This window comes from Naegleria gruberi (assembly GCF_000004985.1).
Source record: "Naegleria gruberi genomic scaffold NAEGRscaffold_1, whole genome shotgun sequence".
In the NCBI taxonomy this organism is placed as follows: Eukaryota; Heterolobosea; class Eutetramitea; order Acrasida; family Naegleriidae; genus Naegleria; species Naegleria gruberi.
In genome coordinates, this window is record NW_003163326.1 from 307996 (window position 1) to 323324 (window position 15329).

The 15329-nt window shown below is 33.4% G+C and overlaps 6 protein-coding genes across 6 annotated transcripts; 3 read left to right on the forward strand and 3 right to left on the reverse strand.

Annotated features, from left to right (window-relative positions):
• Nucleotides 1-112: 112 nt before the first annotated feature.
• Nucleotides 113-2704, forward strand: NAEGRDRAFT_61199 (uncharacterized protein; the record flags this gene model as incomplete). The annotated part of the gene is made up of 1 exon (XM_002683021.1): nucleotides 113-2704. The coding sequence occupies one exon, from the start codon at nucleotides 113-115 to the stop codon at nucleotides 2702-2704; it is 2592 nt and encodes an 863-aa protein (XP_002683067.1).
• Nucleotides 2705-2796: 92 nt separating this feature from the next.
• On the forward strand, nucleotides 2797-6791 carry NAEGRDRAFT_61200 (nucleoporin 155; the record flags this gene model as incomplete). The annotated part of the gene is made up of 2 exons (XM_002683022.1): nucleotides 2797-3051; nucleotides 3093-6791. The coding sequence occupies 2 exons, from the start codon at nucleotides 2797-2799 to the stop codon at nucleotides 6789-6791; spliced, it is 3954 nt and encodes a 1317-aa protein (XP_002683068.1).
• Nucleotides 6792-7908: 1117 nt separating this feature from the next.
• Nucleotides 7909-11264, reverse strand: NAEGRDRAFT_61201 (uncharacterized protein; the record flags this gene model as incomplete). Its single annotated transcript, XM_002683366.1, has 2 exons — nucleotides 7909-9535; nucleotides 9565-11264. 2 exons carry the CDS (start codon nucleotides 11262-11264, stop codon nucleotides 7909-7911), a joined length of 3327 nt encoding a protein of 1108 aa, XP_002683412.1.
• An 85-nt stretch (nucleotides 11265-11349) lies between these two features.
• On the forward strand, nucleotides 11350-12858 carry NAEGRDRAFT_56438 (uncharacterized protein). Its single transcript, XM_002683023.1, has 3 exons — nucleotides 11350-11432; nucleotides 11478-11639; nucleotides 11684-12858. Exons 1-3 carry the CDS (start codon nucleotides 11357-11359, stop codon nucleotides 12841-12843), a joined length of 1398 nt encoding a protein of 465 aa, XP_002683069.1. The 5' UTR covers nucleotides 11350-11356; the 3' UTR covers nucleotides 12844-12858.
• Nucleotides 12859-13288: 430 nt separating this feature from the next.
• Nucleotides 13289-13745, reverse strand: NAEGRDRAFT_77698 (uncharacterized protein; the record flags this gene model as incomplete). Its single annotated transcript, XM_002683367.1, has 3 exons — nucleotides 13289-13358; nucleotides 13394-13470; nucleotides 13512-13745. The coding sequence occupies 3 exons, from the start codon at nucleotides 13743-13745 to the stop codon at nucleotides 13289-13291; spliced, it is 381 nt and encodes a 126-aa protein (XP_002683413.1).
• Nucleotides 13746-13882: 137 nt separating this feature from the next.
• On the reverse strand, nucleotides 13883-15274 carry NAEGRDRAFT_77699 (uncharacterized protein; the record flags this gene model as incomplete). Its single annotated transcript, XM_002683368.1, has 1 exon — nucleotides 13883-15274. Exon 1 carries the CDS (start codon nucleotides 15245-15247, stop codon nucleotides 13883-13885), a length of 1365 nt encoding a protein of 454 aa, XP_002683414.1. The 5' UTR covers nucleotides 15248-15274.
• Between the last annotated feature and the right edge of the window lie 55 nt (nucleotides 15275-15329).

Consider the following 15329-nt stretch of genomic DNA (forward strand, 5'->3'; position numbering starts at 1 on the left):
TTTCAAATATTTGAAATCTCTTCATGAAAAACTACTCAAATATTCAGACAAAAATTTTGAACCTTTAAAAGAGAGTTGCAACACGCTTATAATAGCATGCCAATCTGTAATTATGGCAAATAACCCTAGTGAAGGTTTACTTCTTCCTGAAAACAAAAAAACTCTCTTTTTCAGACAAATAGATGAGATTGTTAAGAGCTTAAATAATCAATCAGAAGTTAAGGCTGAACAATCACAATTACTAATAGAATTACTCATTCAAGATATTATGGAAAATCAATTAAGTAGAGAATATCGTATAAGCTTATGTTACAAGTTGATTGAGAAGGAAAATCTTTTTAAAAAGATCTTAGCATGTAATATTATTCAAGATATGGTAAAGATTATACAAGGCCATACTATTCAACAGGATATCGAAACAACTGGTTCATTTGATCAATCAAGTGTTAATGAAAAGTCTAAACATTCTATCATACCAGATGGTAATGAGGGAATTAATGTTTCAGTTCAAACCCATCTAGACCGATATGTCTTGAAACACAAGTTTGTTACTAGCCAACCTATAATACCAGTGTACATAATTTTATTCCTTAAAAGGCTAGAATACGAGTACAAGAAAAATGAGAGAAATAATGACTCTTTAGTATGGGACAGTAATATGAATTCTATTATTTCTGATTTTGTTTGTAGATTAGCTAAATATGTAAATCATCCAATTGTATATGCCACTTTACTGTCAGAGGGAGAAACTTATTTGAACTCAACCAACGAAAGTACACAAATATTTAAAAGTTTAATGTTAGAAAGTGTAGAAAAAACATATCACCTTAGTAACTTTGAAAATGTCTCCTCTTTAGAATATCAAGAGTATAACTATGGGTTACTTCCAGAAAATGTCCAACACAAACTGCTAACAGCCTGTTCTGAAAAAAAGACTGAAAACACCTCTTACTTTCAAAATTTGAAAACTTTGATTGTTAAAAAAAGAGTTTATGATTCTGCCCTCAAAGCTAATCATGTACTATTTTCTGATGATTTAGAGGAAGTTTTAAAACACGAGTCCACAAGCTTTGAGCCACTGAAGAGATTGAAAACAGAAACTAGCGATTACTTAGCATTGAGAGCTAGAAGTTTATTGTATCGCAATTGTTTCAATAGTCCAACAATAACTCATAGGGCAAAGACTTTTTTTGACGTTTCAATGACAATTGCTAGATTTAAAGATTTTGAAACATCTAAACGTATTGCATTTGACAAACTGTTACTCTCTCTTTCTGAAAAACCACACAATTATTTAATAATAGAGGAATATGCTACTCCAAGAATAGAAAGTAAGCAAATTGAAAGACCCTCACCACATATTGACTGTATGGAAGATTTCTCTGCTCTGTGTGAATTATGCAATTTACAAAAAAACCCAACTATAGATTCAATTAATATCAGTGAGAAATCAAAACCAGACTTATCTCATATTAATCTAGTATTCTTGGGAGAATTATTTAAAAATCTAATTAATTTAGGTGATTGGGCTTTTATTAGGGATTTCTTTAAACAGATACAAACAGTATATGAGCAAAATACATCTGATGATGTTCATATTGTTTTTTGCAGATTTGCAATACTAGTTGAATCATTAGCTTATCATATGCATGCACCAAGAAATGGGGCTCCTAAAAAAGTGTTCAAAGATTTGAAAGATGATATTTATAAGTTTGTGAATAACTTGATTTATTTACCAGATCAATATCATTACGAATCTGATAGTCTTAATTTTGAGGACGAGAATAGACTAAGATGGGATGACTTTCATTTACTCGTTTCAACAAACAATCTCAAGTTCCTAATGGATCTATCAGTAATGTTATCGTTTGTTTTAGTTTCAGTAAGAATGACTGTTGTAGGAAATAGATCCACATCTCCTCCAATGTTAAGAAATCCAACTCAACCAATAATGACAGGTCATTACAAGCATTTAGCAAAACTAATAATGCCTGAATATTTTTGTAGCTCTACAAAGAAAAATTGGTTACTTGGTAACGAAAAGTTTGTAGAAGATACCTTAATAATAATGCTTCAACATGTATTGGAGCGTGTAATTAATTTGCAAGAACAATCTTCAACCAAACCTATTAGTAGTTTCTACCTTTTTAAATGCTGTCTTGCTGACGTATATTTCGAAAAGGGTAAATTTAGAAGAGCTTTAGAATTGTATTTGGAATGTGGAGAAATGAGTTTCCCTCATTTCTATAAACCATCCAATGAGGAAGTTGTTGAAAGAATGTTTAGATGCCTAGTTGAGTTGGGAGAATACACAGCAGCAGCTGTTCTACATCAATTTGTTCACAGCACTTACGATAATGAAATTGAAAGTCAATCCAGAACACACGTTATTTCTGACAATTTCATTAACACTAACAACAGAATTGGTTATACAAAAGAAATAATTGATAATTTATACGAATCTAATGGTCTAAACGAGAGGTGGTTGTTGTATTTTTATGATCTATCCTATTTGGAATTGGTAGTCCATGTAGCACACCAGAAAGGAGAGTTTAGTAAGGAAGATTTGATAATTCAACACATCCAAAGAAGTGAAATTAATTCCAATAACAAAACAGAGCATAGAAAAGAATATATCCAAGCAATGAAGGAAACATTTTTACGAAGATTATATCTTCATATAACCACCTTCTTGAAAAATTAAATAGTAACCAAGTGGTAGCATGGAATAAATCTTATTATTTAAATAATTGAAAAACAAGAAAAAAATATTTATTGTTGCTGTTCACGAAAAAAATGAAAGTAAACTCGTACGCACCATCAACCGCGTTTAATTTCAACGCTCCCGTGGTTGGTGGCATTTCCACTACAACAGGTAATAGTGCCAATAATGTTTCGGGTGGAAATCTTTTTAATGGAAGTATCTTACCATCATCAACAAAAGAACAATTAATGGAATCCAAAAAATTAGTCAATCAAAATTTAGAAAAGGATAGCAAGTTTGTTGATATTTACGAACTTTCACAAAATCAAAACGATTCCTATGATGAAGTAACGTATCTTGAATTTTTAATAATTTTTAATTTTTATAGTTGTTCGTAAAGAAACAATTTGTAGCCCTTCCTGATCCAATCTTTGAAGAATATCGTAGACTTGAATACAAATGTTTCATGGGTATTTTCCCTGAAATACATAGAGCTTGGATTACTATTGACAACAAATTCTTCATATGGAGTTACTTGGATGGTAGTGATTTTAATGAATATGATGAGTTGGATCAAATAATTATTAGTGCCGGAATTGTGAAGCCAAAGCCTAATATTTTCAAAGATTATGTTAAATATTTACTAGTATTAGCAACACCAATAGAAATTGTTCTTGTAGCTCTTGCTTTTAACAATAATGATGTTTCCTCGCCAATTAATGGTACAGAGACAGAAAAACAACAACATCCTTCATTTGATTCACAAACAGGAAGTATTTATTCTGAAATGGAGCTTTTCCCAACAAATTATATCATCCCATCAGACAATGTAAACATGTTAAAAATTGTTGGAACAAAAAATGGAAGAATTTTCATGTGTGGAAAAGATGGATGTTTATATGAACTTACATATGAACCTGAGGAGGGCTGGTTTAAAAGCAAATGTAGAAAGCTGAACCATTCACAAAGTTTTGTTGGACTTTTAGTCCCTTCCTTCTTAAAGTTTACTCATGATGATCCTATTATTGATATTGTCGTAGATGACACAAGAAATATTCTTTATACTCTTTCAGATAATATGACCATTGAAGTTTATGATCTTGGAGAGAATGGGGATAGTATGAGAAAGGTTGTTAGTTATTCTAATTTACTTCAAGATATGATGAGAAAATTTCCAAATTATAATTGTAACTTGAATTCGCTCAAAATTATTTCAATTGCTCCAATATCTGAAAATGAATCAAAAGCTGTTCACTTGGTTGCCATTACTTCAAAGGGAGATAGAATATTTTTTACAACTGGCTACTCTCAAGATGGACTTTCCAATTCTGATAGACCTATTGGAATATCTCTTCTTCATATCAAATCAGTTTCATTTACTAGTAACACGATGAGTAATAACAAATTTATTCCTGGTGGATTACACAAAATTCATGAATGCTTCTATAAGGATGGTGTTTGCATTTTAGCTGATGAGCTTAGTAACCAAGTTGATTCACTTGTTTGTTTGTCAATGGAGAGAAAGTATGGAGAATATGGATTTGGTTTAAACGAAAATGTAACCACCAAGCATTTAGATAATGGTATGACACACTCTATTGCTGAAATTCCTTTGTACTTGGATCCTGTTTTGGTTTCATCCCAAAATAGTCTAAATGAACTTTCATTCCAACACATCAAACCACCAAGAGAGTTCGTTTGTTTAAGTAATAATGGAATGCATTTGTTGGTAAAGCTTAGACCTGTAGACTTTTTACAACAAATTCTCCAACAAAGTCAATCCGATAGCTTGTTAAATAATTTTTTTACAAAATATAGTGATGATGAAGCTTGTGCAATGTGTGTTATGCTAGCTTGCGCACCTCCAGCTTATAATAATATTACTGATCATGATCAACAACCAACTCTCCATGACGAAATGCTCATTAAGAGAGCCGAACAAGCTTTCTTTAAATATGGTGGACTTCCTAGATTAGAATCACAAGAAAGAAACATTACTAATAACACTATGGGTGGTCCTGTATCGGCAATAGATATCAAGTATAGTGCTCAACACAATGGTTTATATTTATATTTTACAAGATTAATGAGACCTCTATGGATTTCTCCTGTATTTAATAGCAGAGTAAGAGACAATGAAACGTTAATTACATCATTACGTTACTCTCCAAAACAGCTTAAATATGTGCAACAATGTCTCTTTGGTATTTATAATTTTTTGAAACGTAATCCCCAACTGCATGAAATACAATCTAATGTCAAAAAGTCAATCCAAGAAAAGGTTGTAGATTTATATAACACAAAGAAAGATGAAGAAGCCAAACGATTGGAACAAAGATCCATCCACAACTTGTATGTCTTACTCAAGAGATGCTACCAAGGATTGATTTTTTTATACTTTATGGATAAGTGTAAACTTGCTACATTATTCTCTTCGTACTCACATACTCGAATTTCTCAAATAGCCAGAATGCCGTTCTGTGATTTATTCTTGACATCAGAAGGCGAAAAGATGATGAAAGAAATGGTAAGAATGGTTGTGATGAGAAGTAAAGAGGTTGATGCCAAACAAAAAATATGTGAAGAACTCAAGAGTTGTGATGAGTTCTTTGATCCAAAGGATTTGGAGGAATATAAGGCATTGGATGCATTGGAAAAGGCTAAAATTAAGCACGATCAAGATTCTATGTTTGAATCACTTGAAATGTTTAAAAAGATTGCTGGTCATATTAATATTTTGGTTGTTTGTAAGGAATTCCAAAAACTTGGCTATTATACAGGTGCTGTTGAATTGGCATTAACAAGCGCTGAACAAAGGGATCCAAGCAACTTGGCCTTAGAATGGATAAAGGCAGGTAAACCAGCTCTTGACATGGCTGGTCAGCAAGCTTTCGCTGCTAGAAATGAATGTTATACATGTGCTTTGAGCTCCTTAGATTTGGCAGATAATGAGGAATCACCAATAATTGGTAATCAAATTGACAAGGAAACCAAATTCTCTGATATTCTGGAAAAAATGTCCAAATCAAAGGACTCTCTTTTCCATGACACTCTTTATCAATGGTTAATCGAGCACAATCTCTCTGAAAAGTTATTGAGTTTGAATACTCCATTTATTGAAAATTTCTTAATTAAGCAAAACAAGCATTATGAGGAGCTTTCTTCTTACTATTTTAATAATAGAAGGTATGATAAGGCAGCAAAGGTACTTCTTAAACTTGCTGAAACTAAAAGTGATGATGTTAACCTCGATGGAAGAATTCAACACCTCACCCATGCAATTAATTATGCCAAAGCAGCCCAAACACAGGATGATTTACTAAACAGCCTTCAAGATAAATTAGATGTAGCACTCATCCAACGAAGAGTTCTTAAGCAAATACAAGAAATCAACCATGACTCGAGTGATATTATTGCTGATTTGGAAAGCTCTCTCTTTGATATTAATACTCTTTATAATAAGTATGCAGAGCCTTTTGATTTGTTAGAGTCTAGACTTTGTATTCTTCACTGTGCAAAATATAAGAATCACGAGCTAATTCAAGATTTATGGAATGAATTGATTGATATCTCTATTAAAGAGAATAATCTTGAATCTAAGATTATAAGTTTAGGAAAGGAACTTACTGGTATTTACTTCCCTCTTGAATTTATTTGTGGCCAATTAGAAAAGAGAACATTGGATTCAAATTTTGAAGCTGGTTGGGTGGTTAAACTAATGAGAGATAAAGTTGGTGTGAAATACACCAACTTGTACAATGCATACCACAACTTGTATATTTTACTTAGTCCAACCAAGTCAAAAGTTGGAAAGGATGTAAGCATGTTCTATAATCAAGGTAGATTCGAAAATCTTCCAGACACAAAAGAAATGGTGCTCAGAATTTTAGAAAATATTGCAAAGATTCTTGGTGATTGGCTAGGCGAAATTAACACACCATACGATTTGCAATACGTCCAAACTTTCTCATTGGGAGATATCAAGAAAGATGTTAATGAATATATTTCAGCCTTGAATTCATTCTCAAAGAGTTCTAAAACTGATGAAATCAAAAAGAATTTAAAGAACATTGTCAATAGTATTTAATAAATTAACGGAAACTTTCCCGCCTTTTGAATATAATTAAACAAAAAAAATGGAATTGTTCGACATTGAAGAAGCCATAATGAACCACCAAACCAAGAGTATTTCGGATCATGATCAAGTAACAATAGAAAAACCATCAAACACAAGTAATCACACACAAGATGAACAAGCAGAAAATCACACACCACTAATTTTACATGATCCGCTTACCCACTCCGTTGAGCATAACAACTCGGATACAATGAACACTTCATTAACGGATGAACCAATGGAACCTGTCACAAATAGTAACATTGAAAAGCAAACATCTTGTTCATCTCCTTCTATTCCCACATCAATAACTAATAATTCTATGTCTGCATCACCTTCAGAACAGCTAAACACTTCTTTTGAACAAATTAGACAACCGGAAGAGCAACAATTGCATCGTTTTGCAGAGGACAAAGAAGAACTAGGAAGATATCACTCCCTGAAGCAAGCCATTGATACCATGTTCAAAAATGTAATGAATATGCGGGGCACTAATGTTCAATCACATAGAAATGAGACCCCTTTTGATATTGCTGTATCTCAATTCCCCAAACAATTTCTTCAAAAATACGAAAGTGCAATGCTAGAAGTTTTCATAGCAATGCAAAAACGAGAATCAGAAGGTTTCCTGGAAGAATGTAGCCATTACTTGAAAGAAAGAGGGGTCAGACAAAAACTGAATGCTCTAGATCGAACACATAAATTGAGTGATTGTATAGTTTATATGAAAAGAGGCACAGTCCTTAGCCAAACGGAATCTAGTTACGTTGTTTTATCAAAAGAGTTGGAAGATGAAAATTTAATGAAGAAAAAAACCTGTCTTTCCCAATTACAAGATTACCTCCAAATCAAGAAGCAATTTCTACAAGAAATACAAAACCATAACAATCACGTAAGGCATATGAATGAGGAACTAAGGAAAAAGAATGATTTCCTTATGGAATGTATTCAAACCAGCCTATTACCCGATCTGAAATCGAAACTTTCTCCAATACTCTCTTCATGCGAAAACATAGATGATTATTGCAATAGAGCACAATCACAACAATCCTCATACAACTAGTTGGAGAAACTATATAGTGTCACTTTATTGGAAATTTACGGATATCTCAGTATTGTTTTCCATAAATACAAACTCTGCAATGTAATAAATAGCATGAGGAGAAATTGTGTGATTTTTCCCAATTCTTTCTTTAAAGTAAAATCCTTCGATGAACCAATCAAACACATTATCTACCATAAAGCCAAAATTGTCGTTCAAGTCGTACAACTTTTGTGGTTCAGGGAAATGAAAAAGTGCTTTTGGATTTTTGCATACAGTCCTTGCCTCCACTACCTTATCAAAAAGGGAATAGAATTTAATTCTTTCTGTCTCTGTAGTATCACATTTTACATTAAATACAATCTTTCCTTGATTTTCATCCTCCATCATATCTGAGTCTTGTCTTATTATGTGAAATTGGTAATAGGTTATTGGAGCTTTAAATATATGGTCAACTGTCACATGTCGTTTCTGTTCATAGAATAGAATGCTTCCATGTTTGTTAATAAATAACTGCTTGGGTATTTGATCAGGTAATTGGATCGGTATTTTTTCCATTGAAACAGAGATGGTTTTGTTCGTAGAGAATATTGGAAGACTAAGGCTCATACTTTTGTTAGATTTCTTTAAAATGTTTCCATATGCGCGAGAAATGAGCTCAGAACTACTAGTAGTTCCTACATTTTTGAATTGAGTGTTCAACTGATTTACCCATTTTTTTCTTTTTTCGGCTTGTATTGGATCAAATTTTTGGTTCTTTTCTAAGTTAACTCTAATTTTGTTGTTTTCTATTTGTATGTTTAGAGCAATCTCATTATAATATCTGTTCTCCTCGGTTTCGAATATCTCATCTTTAGTTAGACGAGAAGTGTGCGTCTTAGTAGCTCTGAGTTTAATAGAAGGAGCTCTTGGTTTTTGTAGTGTTGGAGGGATATATACAGTTATATCAGAATCCATTCCACCTATTTCATTTGAAAATGTACCATCATCAATATTTTGAGGTTCTGTAGGTTGAATGGATCCTTGGATTGGTGGATTGGTGGTTGTAAGCACATGAAGATCTTCAAATACTATATTCATACTGGCATGATTATCTGTATCTATCTGTTCATGTGCTGAGTTTTGTACAACGTTAGAAGATGTTTCTTCAATAAGAATAGGTGCAACTTCAGTTTCTTTCTTACGTTTTGGAATTTTCACGCTTGCCAAATCTACTGTTTCATCTGTATGTTGTGATATGATGGTTGGAATTTTGATAATACACGACAAATTTGAATTTTCATTTTCTATTGCTTTTTTCTTTTCCTCTTTCTTTTTTTCCTTTTTTTCCTTTTTTTCTTTCTTTTCTTTTTTCTCTTCTTTCTTTTTCTCCTTCTTTTCTTTCTTCTCTTTCTTCTCTTTTTTTTCTTTCTTTTCTTTCTTTTCTTTTTTCTCCTCTTTTCTATCTTCTCTTTTTGATTTATCTTCCTTCATTTTCTTATCATCCTTAACTTTATCTTCTCCTTTCTTTTTAATAGATGGCAGTGGAATGTCCATAGAAGGAGAAAAAATACCAATAGGACCCTCGGATGATGTGCTGGGTTGTATTGGTTGAGTACTTGGATATATTGAGGTACTACTTGGAGGTAGAGGTGGAGGAAGTACCAATTGCATTGGTTGAACTGTTTGAGTACTTGGGTATGTTGATGGAGGAGATTGCACAGTTGAAGGAGTTGGGTTTCAGGAACCTCTCGCTGAAGTGTATTATTCTCTAAATTATTTTCCAAAAAAACTGGAGAAGGAGGTTTGATTTCAGGTTTGGTTTTCTTTGCTATTTTTGGAATGTCATGAAAGGCTGTTGTCTGTATTAATACACTTGTAGATGATTTAACATCTGTAATTGGATTAGGGAATTTTTCAGACTCATTAATAGGAGTCTCTAATATACGAGTGGTGTTTAGCTCATTAACAGGCACAGGGGGGATACTGTCTTTTGGTGACTGTTTTCTGTTTGACTTTATCTCATTGTCTGAATCAGAAGATTCTGTTTCTTCATCCTCCGAGTTAATAATTTTTTTGGACAATGGTCTAGATTCTCTTGGTTCTTCCTTTTCAATAGTAGGTTGGGAAACTGTTGGGGGTGTAATCGAAACAGGAATTTCGTATGACATAGTTCCCGGAGATAGTTCAGTAATCTTCTTTGTGTGCAATAAACTTTCAACATCGGCCATAAATTTTATCATTGCTTTTGTTGCCTTTGTGGTTTTTTTTGTTGTTACTTTTTCCACTTCATGTTTTACACATTTAGTTATGTGCGATAAATCTGATATCAGTGCATCCACATTCCTATAGAAATGACTCTGTAGTCTACCAGATACAGTAGCAAATAGCATTGGATGGGGAGTATTTTGAAGAAATGGAAGGTTTGAGCATTCAGAATTTGTGAAATCTGTTAAAATTTGTGCTACTTTTGTTTCAAGTGTAGGATCTATTTTTGGTAGTACTTTTTTCGCTTCTTCTTCTACTTCTTTGATTTCCCAAACACTAATATCTTCCGTGTCATTTGTATCCCATGAGATGTGCAAGGTTTCAAATAGGCAATGAGGTTCATTAGGTTTAGTTTTGATCTCTTGAATTAAACCAGTGTAGGGAATTGGTAGCTTTGTAGTGGCATCAATAAAATCCATAGTTATTGACATTTTATCTCTGAGTGATTTATAGTATTGTGCTGATTTCAAATAGTGTTCGTATGTGATAATGAATGGCCTACAATCCGAATAGCATAAATCAAAATTAAGAGTATCACCAACCTTTACCGAGTAAGGCAAAGTACTGTTGAGAATTTCCTCTTTCATGATTTCTTTTACTGTGAGTGTTAGAGTAAAAAAATTAAATCTACTTGGTTTTAATCCATTTTGTGACTTTGATATTAAACTATCCAATTCAGTGATGAAAACATTCTTGTATTCGATTTTGGATATGATACACCTAGTAGAAGGGGGAAATTTAGATACATCCCTCTTAAATCCATTAGGTGTTTGTTTAGTTTGAAAATATTTTAGAAAAAATGGAAGTACAGTGTGTTTTGTAACACTTTCACAATAGGAGATATACCCATCCCTAATGAAAACAATATCATCACCCAATTGTGGGACATAGAATTGAGTAGGTTTGTAGTCTGTTTCAAATGCAATATGAACAGATTGCTCCAAAGTTTGTTTAAAGTCATCAAAATAAGTGTCATAATCCTTATTAGCTTCCTCCTTCACTGAGAGAGTTCCGTTTTTATACTCATAAACTTGTTTCGATTTAGATCTTGTAGTTTTTGTTTTTTTTCTTGTGTTTTCACTTTGTACGTGTTCATTGTCACTATCATCGGTTGATTCCGATCCCGTACTTTTTGATGGTTGTTTTCTCTTCATTTTTTTAATTATTAATAATATTCAAAAATAATATTCTGATGATATTAAAATTTTCCAACATACAACAAATTCCATACAACAAAAAAAATATCATGCCTGCTGTAAAAATTCAAGAAGTCACTTCTACTGAAAAAACTCTAAGAGTAGCTGCACACTCACATATTACAGGTAAGTCTGACTATAGTGTTCATATTTTGTATTGATCATCAAAAGGACTCGGTCTTGACCAAACAAACGGAAATGTATTGGAGGATATTACTGCAGGTTTAGTTGGACAAAAACAAGCAAGAGAAGCTGCTGGTATTGTTGTAGATTTAATTAAATCCAAAAAGATGGCCGGAAGAGCCTTGTTATTAGCAGGCCCACCTGGGACAGGTAAGTACAACACAGTAATACCGTTTACTATTATGGCTAATTAGGTAAGACAGCTATTTCCCTCGCAATTTCACAAGAGCTTGGAAAGAAAGTACCTTTTTGTCCTATGGTAGGATCTGAAGTTTATTCTTCAGAAGTAAAAAAGACTGAAATTCTTATGGAAAATTTTAGAAGAAGTATAGGAATTAGAATAAAAGAACAAAAAGAAGTATACGAAGGTGTGGTGATTCAATTGACACCTGAGGAAGCAGAAGACGAATTAAGTACAAACTACGGAAGCAAGGTGATAAAACATGTATTAATTGGTTTGAAGACTACTAAGGGAACCAAAACACTAAGATTAGATCCATCTATCTATGAATCAATTCAAAAAGAAAAGGTTCAAATTGGTGATGTCATATATATTGAAGCAAACAGTGGTGCTGTGAAACGTGTTGGTAGATCTGATGAATATATTTCTGAACATGATTTAGAAGCTGAGGAGTATGTTCCAATTCCAAAGGGTGACGTGCATAAGAAGAAAGATGTTGTCCAAGATGTCACTCTACATGATTTGGATGTTGCAAATGCAAGACCGCAAGGAGGACACGATATGTTTAGCGTAATGAACTCTATGATGAAACCTAAAAAAACAGAAATTACCGAAAAATTGAGAAATGAGGTCAACAAAATTGTAAACAAGTATATTGATCAAGGAGTAGCTGAGTTAGTTCCAGGTGTTTTATTTATTGATGAGGTTCACATGTTGGATGTAGAATGCTTTACTTATTTGAATAGAGCATTGGAATCAACACTGGCACCAATAGTCATCTTTGCTACAAATAGAGGAAATTCCAAGATTAGAGGAACAGAAATAATTTCACCACATGGTATTCCAGTTGACTTGTTAGATAGACTTTTAATTATCAAGACATCTCCCTACACTCTCGAAGAGGTAGTCCAAATTGTTGCAATCAGAGCAAAGACTGAGGGTATTGTTTTAGCACCTGGTACTTTGGATGAATTAGGAAGAATTGGTGATAGAAGTTCATTAAGATATGCTGCTCAACTGTTGACACCTGCCCATATTTTGGCCAGAACTAACGGTAGAGAGGAAGTTACAATTGAGGATATTGCTGAGGTTAGTGATATGTTCTTTGATGCTAAGACGAGTGCTGCTCACCTTTCTGAACACGGAAGTGAATATATCGATCACCAAAAGTAAACTTTATCACTTTTTAAACGATTTTTGTTTTTCTATCTTTGATAATTGCAAAGCTTCTTGAATACTTTTTTCCAATTTTCCAATTTCACTTTCTACTTCATTGGCAAAATTTAGAAGCTCGTTTAGGTTTTTGTTGTCTATCAATTCCTCAGAAACTTCTCTACATTCTGTGCAGTGGTAATGGAATGAATTGGTGGCATGATCCAATTTTTTGACTTTGTCGATACTGCAACATTTTGTGCAAAAGGCATGCCCACATGTAAATATCTTGGGTCGAAGCGTTGGTTCTTTGCAATGACAACACTTAGTATATCTCTCAACACCTTCGTAGAGCACCTTAATTCTGAATGCCACCCTCTCAGAAGAAGCAACCTTTTGAGCTAAGGAATCATAAATTTTTCTCAGATAATCATTACGATTTCTAAGTTCGTATAAAAGATGCGAATCAACTTGAGTAGGCGTTGTAATACTTTCTTCCGCATTGACTTGACTTAGTCCCTGAAGCACTTGTTTTTCTTGTTGGTTTTTGATTAAAGAGTTGTCGAAAAACATGAAAGGATTCTTTTGGTGTGGAGAAGTTTGGGCAGTACCCTTACTTTTTTGATATTCATATAATTGATCTCTCAACTGAAAAAATATAACTTCTCGATCAGTTATTATGTACTTACGTAAGATACAGTGTCTCTAGTTCTAGATAAATTTTCATGAAGCTCTTTGTTAACCATAAACATTTCAAAAAGAGCTTTTTCATTCAAGGTCCCATCTTCATTAAAGAAGTGTTTAATGAAATCAGCCATTAAATCCTGTTTTTCTTTGTTGGATAATTTGTCATCATTCGACATTATTTTAGAAAGGGTTTGTTCTGCAGTTTTTGCAGGTCTTCCATTAATCATTTTATCCATTTCTTTCTTCATGGATTCATATCTTTCTTTATACATAGACATTTCATTAATTAAATTACTGGCATCATCATATTTTTTCCTCAGATCTGCCATTTGTTCTTTTAATTTCTTCTTTATATCAGTAATTCAGACCTCGTTCAACATACCTCTAGTTGTCTTCTTATTTGTTTATCTTTAATAAAATTATTAACTATATTATCAGATCTATCTTCCTTTACTCCAATAAGCTCGCTCGAATACTTTTTCATTATGTTCTCAATTTCTTTTCTCATACTTAATTGAATCTTTTTAACTTTTTCTTTAAAAGCTGATGTAACTTTGAATATAATATCATTAGTCACCTTAACGTGCTCCTCAATAGTTATTGTTTCTTGGCCTTTTCTTTTTGCCTTTTCTTCCTTCAGATTCAAATAGTAGGAAGTCCTTAATGAGTCATAAATTAATTGTTCAGTTTCAGAATTAGGATTGAAATCATTATCCTCATCCTTTTCATCATTTAAAGATATTGTATGAAATTTTGAGGACATATTGTCATCCAGCTTGGAGCTAAAACTATTAGAAGCTTCCTCCATAAAGTTTCTTATCTTCTTCCTTGCTGTTGATGGAAGAGATTTGGAGCTAGGAATATTTTTAAGACCACTATATCTCCTGGTAGCACCAGCACTAGCAACTCTGTTGAAAGATGATCTTGCAAAAACAGCGTCAGATCTGGAAGTTAAGGTTACTGATCGTGTGAGATCTTCTTCACTTTTTACCCAATTTACCCTTACACTGTTCAAACTATTTCCAAATGCATCTGTTGTTAACATGTCTAGTGTATCAAGAGGTAACTGGGGTATATGGAGCTTGGAACTGAGAGCTCCAAGCTCTTTGGCAAAAGGTGCTTGTACACTTTTTGGCAAGACATCCAATCCTGCAGATGGGTCCACAGTTGTGGTAAAAACTTGTTGATTGTAAACTTGTTGCTCACTTCTGACAGTGGGAGAGAGAGGAGGCCTTTCTACAAAACCTCCTCCCTTTGCATTCTTATCTTTTTCAGGATTGTGTCTCAACATTGGAAATCGTTTTAGAAGGAATTTTTGTGTATTGATTGGTCTAGAAATGTTAATCATGTCTTCGCTAACTATTTTCCTATCGACATCCGTCAATGAGGGTGGGTACAAATCGAAAAGTGCCATTTTGTCCCTCACACCTATTGTTCTCTGTTTCTTTTCTTTCAAGTATGGTCGTTCCTTAAAAACAGGCCTATTAGGCACAGTGGTTGGTTGAACATTTTCCTTACACAGTTCTTCAGTGGGACCAATTGAAGCATCTTGTTGGGAGAAGGTTTGATTGGATTGCTCGCTTAACGTATTGAAGGTATCAGAAGAAGAGGTTGGAGTTTGTGCGGGGGATGGTATAGAGAGCCTTACACTATTAATTTGATGAAGATTGAGAGGGGGTACTCCAACTTTTGCTTGATGAGGTGTAGATCCCGAAGATGATGAAACTACAACAGACATGACCAGTAGGTGTCGATGAAGATGTAGAGGACTATCCTTATCCCAATTTTATCTTTTTTTTGAAATGAACAGTTTTTGAAAG

Excerpts from the sequence above, each read along its gene's own strand:
- NAEGRDRAFT_56438 (XM_002683023.1), top strand. The coding sequence starts at position 11,357 with ATGCCTGCTGTAAAAATTCAAGAAGTCACTTCTACTGAAAAAACTCTA. Across the intron at positions 11,433-11,477 it reads TGCACACTCACATATTACAG|GACTCGGTCTTGACCAAACA; the intron begins GTAAGTCTGACT and ends GATCATCAAAAG. Across the intron at positions 11,640-11,683 it reads AGCAGGCCCACCTGGGACAG|GTAAGACAGCTATTTCCCTC; the intron begins GTAAGTACAACA and ends ATGGCTAATTAG.